At 63.5% G+C, this 9,358-nt stretch overlaps 1 gene segment (V, D, J or C); it reads left to right on the forward strand.

Annotated features, from left to right (window-relative positions):
• Positions 1-949: 949 nt before the first annotated feature.
• On the forward strand, positions 950-9,294 carry LOC114890827 (the record flags this gene model as incomplete). The annotated part of the segment is given in 7 exon segments: positions 950-1,288; positions 4,540-5,008; positions 5,133-5,456; positions 5,546-5,869; positions 5,941-6,282; positions 8,518-8,651; positions 8,746-9,294. Coding segments are annotated over 7 exon segments (2,481 nt in total), but the record flags the coding sequence as incomplete, so codon positions are not given.
• Between the last annotated feature and the right edge of the window lie 64 nt (positions 9,295-9,358).

The following is a 9,358-nucleotide window of genomic DNA, read 5'->3' on the forward strand; positions in this document are numbered from 1 at the left end:
CAGCCCAGTGGCTCCTGGGGTGCTGGGGTAGAGCTGGGGGAGGGGCCGGCTGATCCCGAGGCCTCAGCCTTGAATGCCCACAGCTGGGCAGGAAGCACAGGGATGCTGGGCCAAGCCCCCAGCCCCACACACTCACACCGTTCAGGCCGCAGGGCAAGGCACCACCTGGCAGAAGGCTCCCTGGTGGGGCTCTGCCTGCCTTGTGGTTTCTCTCAGAACCTTGAGTCCTTCCAGGGAACTCAGCGTTCCCCCTGCACCTGCCATGCAGCATCTGTCCCTGGGGCCAAGGGTGGGGCGGGACAGACCAGGACAATCTGTCCTGGGGGCCTCGGGGCCCTGGCTCTGAACACAGGGCCCCTCCCCAGCCATCCAGCAGCCCCTCTTGGGTCTTCCAAGAGGCCCGGACACTCCTCTGAGCATGCAGGCCTGACAGCTCATCTCTGCACAGCCTCCCTGCATGCAGACCAGCGGCCCTGGGTGTCCTGGGCCCAGGGGACGTGGTCCTGCTGTCTCCCTCTCCACAAAGACTGCATTCACCTCCTAGGAGTCCATGCTGATGAGCTAGCTTGCAAGTTCTCGTGGCCTCCCCTGTGTGTGCATCTGGGCCTTTGGGGGGTTCCAGAGACACACCGGCCTGCAGGACACATCCACAGCATGGAGGCAAGGCCAAGACTCAGCACATCATCTGGCTCAGCACATGGCAGGGAGCGTCGACGGTAGACTGGCTGCCCCGACAGACCAGAGTTGAATGCTGCGGGCACCTCTACGAAGGCCACTCTGTGGTCCCCACACCTTGATGGACAGCAACAGCACAGGGTGGCATGGTACACCCCAGGGTCCGGTGGCTGCTGAGGTCTTGCCGAGCCACTGGCCAAGCTCACAGCCATGTCCCACCTCCCGACAGGCCCCTGCCAGCCCTTGCCGGCCACGCAGCCCAGTCGCAGCCCCGATGGGAGCCCAGCTGCAGGACAGCGATCGGGAGGCTGGCTCGCAGACAGCAGGTGAGACTGTCGGCCAGCAGGGTGCCCAGGAAGCCACCAGAGGACCAGCACCTGCCTACACCCAGCTGGACCCACAGCCTCTCACACTCGTACCCAGGGCCGCCCCACCAGGCCGGCCCCCAGACCACTGCTCAGAAAGCCCCGCACTCTGCCGCAGGCACCTAGGCCACGCGGGCCTCAACTTCTCAAGCACAAAACGGCCAGGACCGTCCCTCATGGGCTGCCTCGGGGGCAGTGGTGGCAGTGCCTGGTGCCCTCTCCCTTCCCGGGCCATCGTAGTGACCACAGTGTGTGCCGGCTGCTCACCAAGTCAGCCCGTGGCATCGAGGGAGAGGTCACGAGCCGGGTGGCAGAGGCCGGGGAAGAGGCCACAGAGAGGAGCCTCACCTGAGACCGGCCGTCACTGGGTTGACTTCCCGAGAACAGAGAGAGAGAAGGGAACTTCCAGGGCTGCCGAGGCCCCTGGGGGTTCCCACCCCATTTTTAGCTGAGAGCACTGAGGCAGAGCTCGCCCCCCTGCCCCGCCCTGCCCCAGGCTCTATCGTCTGGGCATAAAAATAACAGCAATGCTTCCTAACGATTCACCTCATCTGGGAGCCTACCCTGGGAGCCTGCAGACGGCCACCACTGGCCAGATGGGCCACACCAGCCACGGGCACCTGACAGAAGACCCCAGCCCCTCAGGCACCCCGCCGCTGGAGCTGCCCAGACCACTGCTGGGAGAAGACACCTGGACTGCCCACCCAGCGGGGACCAAGCTTCTGAGTCACTGCTTGCCTTGCAGCTGTCCCTTCCCTGCATGGGGACACAGGGAAGTAAGAGAACGCTCGAAGCCGACCTGGAGAAGACCAAGGAGCCGAGAATCTCAGACAGGTCAGGGCCAGGGCAAGAATCACACACAGGGCATGGACCTCGGGCTGAGCGTGGATCTGCCTACAACCAGTAAAAATGGTGACGGCCAGCCCAGGGTCAGGGGGAAGCAGCGGGTCTCAGTCCCCAGGCCGGCCAACATGGCAGGCAGGCCTGGGCCCACATCGTCTGGCCTGAGCTGGGCTGGCCTGAGCCAGCCTGACTAGGGTAGGCCAGGCAGGGCTGGGCTGGGCAAGTTTGGCTTGAGTGGATGGAGTTATGTGGAGGCAGATGAGCTATTCCAGCCTCAGCTGGGCCACACTGGCCAGAAGGGCTGTCCCCAGCCATGTGGGACCGTGCACTGAGCTAAAGTGAGCTGGGCTGTCGTGGGCCAGGCTGCTTCGGATAGACAGGGAGGGAGCAGGCTGCTCCAGCTGAGCAGAGCTCAGGACTCAGCCTTCCTAGCCTGGCTCAGCTGGGCTGTCCTCAGGTGAGCTAGGCAGACCTGGACTCTGCTGGACTGAGCTGGGATGTCAGAAGAAACTGGGCTTAGCTGAGTGGGGCCCGACTTGCATAGTTAGGTGGGATAAAAGGGGCAATCTGGGCTCACCTGGGCTGAATGCACTGGGCTGGGCTCTTCTCTGCTGAGCTTGCCTACCCCAGAGGGGTGGGGCAGAGCTAGGGTTGGCTGAGCTGAGCTGGTCTGAACTAGGCTGAGATGGGCTGAGCTGGGTTAAACTGGGCTGAACTGGGCTGAGCTGGTCTGAACTGAGATTAACTGGGATGAGCAGGGATGAACTGGGTTGAACTGGGCTTGGTTGAGCTGGGCTGAACTGGGTAGAACTGGGCTGAGCTGAGTTGAACTGGGCTGAACTGGGCTGAGCTGAACTGGGTTGAACTGGGCTGAGCTGAGCTGAACTGGGTGGAATTGGGCTGAGCTGGGCTGAACTGGGCTGAACTGAGCTGAACTGGGCTGAACTGGGTTAGGCATGGCTGGGCTGAGCTGGGCTGAGCTGGGCTGGGCTGAACTGGGCTAAGGTGGGCTGAACTGGACTGAGCTGAGCTGAACTATGCTGAGCTGGGCTGGGCTGAGCTGGGGTGAACTGGGCTGAGCTGAGCTGAACTGGGTGGAATTGGGCTGAGCTGGGCTGAACTGGGCTGAACTGAGCTGAACTGGGCTGAACTGGGTTAGGCATGGCTGAGCTGAACTGAACTGGGTGGAATTGGGCTGAGCTGGGCTGAGCTGGGCTGGGCTGAGCTGAGCTGGGCTGGGCTGAGCTGGGCTGAACTGGGTTAGGCTGGGCTGGGCTGAGCTGAGTAGGGCTACATTGGGCTGAGATGGGCTGGACTGGGCTGAGCTGGGCTGAACTGGGTTAGGCTGGGCTGGGCTGAGCTGAGTAGGGCTACATTGGGCTGAGCTGGGCTGGACTGGGCTGGGCTGAGCTGGATTAACTGGGTGGAGTGGGCTGTGGGGTCATCCTGGCCAGCTTTGCTCAGTCAGCTAAACTGAACTAAAATGAACCACTTGGACGCAGCTCAGATGAGCTGTTTTGCTTGAGATGGGACGTCAGGGGCTGAAGCGGGCCAGGCTGGATCAAGGCAGGCTGCTCTGGGCTGAGCTGGGGTGAACTGGGATGAACTGGGCTGAGCTGACTTGAAATGCGCAGGACTCGTTAGCGGTGCTGGGCTGTACTCGCAAGCTGCTTTGTCTCAGCTGGTCTCAGCTGTCCTGACACACGGTCATCTGGGCTGTGCTCAGCTGGGCTAGCCGGCAGAATAGAGGAAGGTGGAAGAGCCGAGCTGGGATGCAGAGCTGGGATGGGCTGGGGGCTGGAGCTCCAAGGCCAGGGGACGTGCAGACAGGCCTGGCAGCCAGAGGAGCCTGAGAAGGGCTGAGGAGGGGGACTGAGGAGGGCTCTGAGGGGCCTTTGTCCTCTCTCCATGGGGCCTGGAATCGGGCTCCCCTGGGGGGTCAGCAGGGCGGGTAGAGCACCAGCGGGCCTGGGCTGGTCAGCCGAAGGATGGGGTGAAGGGGCAGCCATGGCAAAGCAGCTCAGGGACCTGAAGGCTGACCCACGGCTGCAGGTAGCAGGGGTCCAGTGGGTGGCAGGTGGATCCGCCCACAGCAGGCCCACAGGGACTTTGGAGTGGGGCGGGGACACAAGGTGATTCCTGGGAAGTGGGGTCCTGTGGATCCCCAGGCCCTTATGAGGTCTTTGGTTTGAAGCAGAAGGGCAAGCTTGACGGTTCCTGGGGGTCTCCCTGATCCCCGATGGGGGTCTGAGTTAGGTTCAGGAGTGGGAAAGCAGCTTGGTGATCCTGGGGGTCTCTGTGTCCCAGGCCTGTGTTCCCAGGGCTATGGGTGGGGCAGAGGGGACAGACTGGTGGCTACTGAGGTTCTCAGGGTCCCTGATCTCCAATGGGAGTCTATGAGTGGGGGCAGAAGAGTAGCCTGGTAACTCCTGGGCCTGGGGGGTTTCTCCCTGGGTCCCCGGGTGCCAACAGAGGGCTATGGGCTCTGAACCTCCACCTCAGGGAGTGGGTTAGCGCCTCCACTCAGGAGCCCCGTGTCCACCCACTTGGGGCTGAGGGCAGGAGTCCTGGCCAAGGGCAGTGACAGCCACTGCTTCTGCAGGGGCACAAGGATTCACTGGAGGGCGTCCCTAGTGGAATCAGGAGATGAGGAAAGGACCCAGGAGGAGCCATCTGTCCCCCAAAGCTGGAACACAGTCCCGGTGTTCCCTGCACTGGACCTCCCCACCTCCACCCCACAGCCCATCCTCCAAAGCCAGCAGTTAGCCTGGCACATACAGGTGACAGTCCTGAGGCCAGCATTGACCGCTGTCCTGTCCCCACAGCCTCCATCCACGGCCCATCCGTCTACCCCTTGCGTTCCTGTTGCAAAAGTGCTACCAATGCCACCTCTGTGACGCTGGGCTGCCTGGTCACGGGCTACTTCCCGGGCCCAGTGACCATGACCTGGGACACAGCATCCCTGAACAAGAGCACGTTGACCTTCCCTGCCATCCAAAACTTGAACTCCAGCCTCTACACCACCAGCAGCCAGGTGACAGTCTCGGGCGAGTGGTCCAAGCAGAAGTTCACCTGCAGCGTGGCCCACACTGCGTCCAGCACCACCACCACCAAGGCCGTCGCTGGTGAGCCAGGCCTGGGCAGCCCACGAGACAGCCAGAGGGGGAGGGGAGGCTGGGCGGGAGGGACAGGGAGGAAGGGCTGGGGGCTCAGAGAGGCCAGCCCCACTCCTGCTGCCTCTGCCGCCAGGGTGCACCAAGAGCTTCACCGACCCCACCGTGAAGCTCTTTTACTCCTCCTGCGACCCCCGTGGCGACACCCATACCACCATCCAGCTCCTGTGCTTCATCTCCGGCTACACCCCAGGCAAAATCAAGGTCACCTGGTTGGTGGACGGGCGTGAGGCCACAGACGTGTTCCCACACACCGGCCCCGAAAGGGTGGAGGGCAAACTGGCCTCCACCTACAGCGAGCTCAACATCACGCAGGGCCAGTGGGTGTCCCAACTCACCTACACCTGCCGGGTCACCTATTATGGCTCCACCTACGACAACCACGCCCGCAGGTGCACAGGTATGGCCCTCGCCCACGCCAACACCCAGCCACTGGGGGTTCAGAGAGGAGGGCAGACTCAGCCTCACTCAGCCCCTTCCCACACACAGCCGAGTCCGAGCCCCGTGGCGTGAGCACCTACCTGAGCCCACCCACGCCCCTCGACCTGTACATCAACAAGTCACCCAAGATCACCTGCCTGGTGGTGGACCTGGCCAGCAAAAAGGACGTTACACTGACCTGGTCCAGGGAGAACAAGGATATAGTGTATCCAGACCCGCTCGTCTTCAAGGATGAGTTCAACGGGACGGTCACTGTCACGTCCACCCTGCCGGTGAACGTCAGTGACTGGCTCAAGGGCGAGACCTACTACTGCAAAGTGACCCACCCACACCTACCCAAGGAGATCCTGCGCTCCATCTCCAAGGGCTCTGGTGAGCCGCAGGCTGAGGGGAGGTGGGCGGCCCCCCAGGTGGAGCCTGGCTGACCGCACACCTGTCTGCAGGCAGGCGCATGGTTCCCGAGGTCTACGTGTTCCCGCCACCCAAGGAGGAGCTCAAGACCAAGGGTGAGGTCACCCTCACCTGCCTGATCCAGAACTTCTTCCCCGCGGACATCTCCGTGCAGTGGCTGCGGAACGGCGCCCTGATGCAGGCGGACCAGCACACCATCACGAGGCCCCACAAGGTCCGCAGCCCCATCCCCGACTTCTCCGCCTACTTCATCTACAGCCACCTGGTGGTCAGGCGGGCCGACTGGGAGCAGAAGAGCGAATTCACCTGCCAAGTGGCGCACGAGGCGCTGCCCGGCTCAAGGACGCTCAAGAGATCGATGTCCATCAACCTTGGTAAATGATGCCTGGCCTCCCCCCTCTCCTCATCCCAGGGCTCCATCCTGCTGGGGTGGGAGAGGGGGCCGGCCAGACATTCCGTCCATTGTCAATAAACACTCCAGTGCCTGCTCAGAGCCCTGGGTGTGCCCATCCTTGGGGAGCTGTGGGGCAGGGAGCGGTGTCTTGGCACAGAGGAAAGGGAGGCATGGGGTGGGGGCCAGGGCTGAAGCGCGTCTCCATCCAGCATCGCCGTCTGTGTCAGAGGGCCTCCCCGCCACCCCACTATGGACTCTACCCAGTCAAAGGAGCTCTAAGAGCCCGAGAGTAGTCCTAGGGGAGGGACCACAGAGACCCCAGCCTCTCCTGGAGCTCCCGGAGGCCTCAGCCTCCACCCCCAGCCTCCTGCCAGACCCTCTGGACACAGACAAGCCCCCAGGCTCCCAAGTCCAGCTGCACACACAGGCCCTCCAGGTAGAGAAATGGGCCGAGTCAGACCCCCGCACTGGCACCAACACGCAGGTCCCTCCACTGTCACCTCCTGGGCACAAATGGGCCAACCCTGCACAGGGGCCCGTGCGGAGCCCACTCCTCTGACCCCTGCCTTCTGACACCCAGCCTACCTGCGTGGCCACACCAGGCCAGGGTCGGCGCCCAGGGTCCCCATCTTGCCGCTCAGGCTCATTCCACCCTGAATCGGTCCAGGGAAGCACCCATCCCTCGCACGCACCCTCACACTGTCATGCACACTGGTGCCAGGGCTCCGCACGCACCCAAGTCACACGGCACTGCCAACCGCTGGTAACATCTCACACACACTCACAGGTGGCCTCCCGAGGCCCGCCCTAGCTCCCAGGCCACTCCCAAACCCTTCACCGTCATACCTGGGCCCCTGGACCCACCCATCGCCCCACATGGCTTCCTCGTGCAGCCAAGCCCTCCCTGTCAGCTGCACCCCACAGATGGACAGTTGGACACGCAGACACACACTGACACACATGGACACACACACGGACACAGACACATGAGGACAGAGACATGAACACATACAAATGAACACACACAGATACACATGCTGATACACATGGACAGACACACATGGACAGACACACAGACACTGATACACATGGCCAGACACATGGACACACAGACATGAACACACAGACACACACAGACACATGGACACACACATGGATACACACAGACATATGGACACAGGCGCACAGAGACACATGCATGTGGACACACGTGGACACACACGGACACACACATGGACACATACTGATACACATGGACAGACACTCTGACACACACAGACATGGATATACACAGACACATACGGACACAGACACACGGGGACACAGACATGAACCCACACACATGAATGCACACACACATACTGACACACGTGGACACACACATGGACACACACGGACAGACACACTCGTGGACAGCACACAGGCACCCACCACATCCACACAGAAAGCAGCACATGCACAGCCCACACCCTGAACACGAGCCCAGAGCAGAGGCCGTGCTGGAGAAGGAAGAGGCCCAGTCCCGGGACAGGAGGAGCCAGGGGCCAGGGGCAGCTCTGGGCTCCCGCACACTGGGCAAGATCCATGCAGCCGGGCCCAGCCCTCGGGGCACCCGCTGCAATGATCCGATGACCCTAGGGGCCCTCCCGGGTCCAGACACCCTCCTGAGGGCTCCAGGCAGGGAGGCCAGCCTGTGCTCTTCAAGGGCCCCCCTGGTTGGCGAGAATGGAGCCTAGCAGGAACGGGGCCCAGGGGGCCAGACTGGGCGGCCACAGGCCATGCAGTGGGTGGACGTGGGTGCTCCCCAGGCCGGGGGCCCCCGCCTGCCACGGGGCAGGGAGCGGGGTGGGGCAGAGCTGGACCTGAGGTGAGGGGCCCGCTGGGCTGAGAGGGGCGACCAGCCGTCAGGAGAAATGCCGGAGAAACGGTGGCGGAGAAACGGTGGCAGAGATAACACCAGCCACCCGAGAGTGGAGGGACAGCAGAGGGCAGGGGAGCAGCGCCACCCCACACAGCCGCCGGCCAGCTCGGGGGCTTCCAACCCTCCACCCTCCAGGTCCGGCTGGTGGCTCTGGGCAGTCGCAGAGGGGCCAGACGGAGGGACTGCCCAGGACCAGGGCGCCAGGCCCAGTCCCCTCGACTCCCTAAGGCTGGCCAGGCCTGTCCTTCCCCATCGGACCCCGAGGCCAGGTGGCTGACCAGCTGGCACCCGCAGAGCTGGCCCTGGAGGACCTGTGCACAGAGGAGGCCGAGAGTGACGAGCTGGAGGGGACGCAGACCGGCCTCCTAACCTTCGTGGCGCTCTTCCTGCTTAGCGTGAGCTACGGCGCTGCCGTCACCCTCTGCAAGGTGGGCACGGACGCCCCGTTCCAGGGGGGGACGCCCTGTTCCAGGGCGGGGCGCCCCAACAGAGGGAGAGTCCCTCACGCACGCCGTCCTCCAGGTGAAGTGGGTCCTGGCTGCTGCCCTGCAGAAGCAGCCGCAGGCTTCCCGCGACTACAGGAACGCCGCACAGCCCTGCCTTCTCCCTCGTGTGAGAGTCCCCGAGGCTGCCAGCTCGACCCTGGGCCAGAGGAAGGAGCAGACCAGCCCCCAAGGGGCCAGAGCCAGGGGCCCAGCGACCAGCACACGGGCGCCGAGAGGCCCCAGCTCAGCCCCAAGGTCGAAGGCAACAGGGGGCCCGCCTATCACAGCCCCACACCACCCCACTTTGGGGCAAGTCCCAGAAGAGCATCTGTTCCCTCCACAGAGAGACCTGGGCTGGGCGTGGGTGCTGACCACCCCAGGCTTCTCCCAGGCCCCTGGGCTCGGGCCCACACCGGTTCTGACTGAACAACCCCTGAAACACAGCGACGGCCTTGAGCCCATGGCCCAGCCCACGCTGGAGCCCAGAGCCAGATCTAGGACTCAGAGTCCCAACCAGCCCGATCCAGCATCTGAGTCCAGCCCAGCCGAGCCAGGGGCTCACTCCCCAGGCTCAGTCCCGCCCTCAGTGCCCCCAGGGCCAAATGCGCTGCCCCCCATGCCCTGCTCCTGTCCCCTGCCCACCCTCCCTG

The sequence above is a fragment of the Monodon monoceros genome, unplaced genomic scaffold, assembly GCF_005190385.1.
Source record: "Monodon monoceros isolate NGI ecotype Baffin Bay Population unplaced genomic scaffold, NGI_Narwhal_1 Contig169_ctg1, whole genome shotgun sequence".
Lineage (NCBI taxonomy): Eukaryota > Metazoa > Chordata > Mammalia > Artiodactyla > Monodontidae > Monodon > Monodon monoceros.